At 62.3% G+C, this 459-nt stretch overlaps 1 protein-coding gene across 1 annotated transcript in view; it reads left to right on the plus strand.

Annotated features, from left to right (window-relative positions):
* Positions 1-459, plus strand: part of SRRT (serrate, RNA effector molecule) — a 23380-nt gene that overhangs the window by 3307 nt on the left and 19614 nt on the right. The window contains exons 2-3 of the mRNA XM_031065249.1: positions 1-57; positions 390-454. Coding sequence (XP_030921109.1) covers positions 1-57; positions 390-454 — 122 coding nt within the window. The remainder of the gene's footprint in view (positions 58-389; positions 455-459) is intronic.

A 459-nucleotide genomic window follows, 5' to 3' on the forward strand; every position in this document is an offset into this window, starting at 1 on the left:
ATTCTCGCCGCCCCGGCACGAGCTGAGCCCGCCCCAGAAACGGCTGAGACGCGACTGGTGAGATTAGACCCCAAAACTGCCCCAAAATTAACCCAAAATTAACCCAAAACTGCCCCAAAATTAACCCAAAACTGCCCTGGGAACGGCTGAGATGGGACTGGTGAGAGAGCCCAAAACTGCCCAAAGTCACCCCAAAATTACCCTCAGTGATCTCTGAGTGACCAGTGTGCCCTCTCTGGCCGCAGGGATGACCACAGCGCTGACCCTGTGTGACCCCTGTGTGACCCCTGACCCCTGTGTGACCCCTGTCCCCGCAGGGATGACCACGGCGCTGACCCTGTGTGACCCCTGTGTGACCCCTGACCCCTGTGTGACCCCTGTCCCCGCAGGGATGACCACAGCGCTGACCCGTACCACGGCGGGTACGAGCTGCCCTACGGGGGGGGCGGCGCCGGCCCC

The sequence above is a fragment of the Geospiza fortis genome, unplaced genomic scaffold, assembly GCF_000277835.1.
Source record: "Geospiza fortis unplaced genomic scaffold, GeoFor_1.0 scaffold1089, whole genome shotgun sequence".
Taxonomy (NCBI): Eukaryota; Metazoa; Chordata; class Aves; order Passeriformes; family Thraupidae; genus Geospiza; species Geospiza fortis.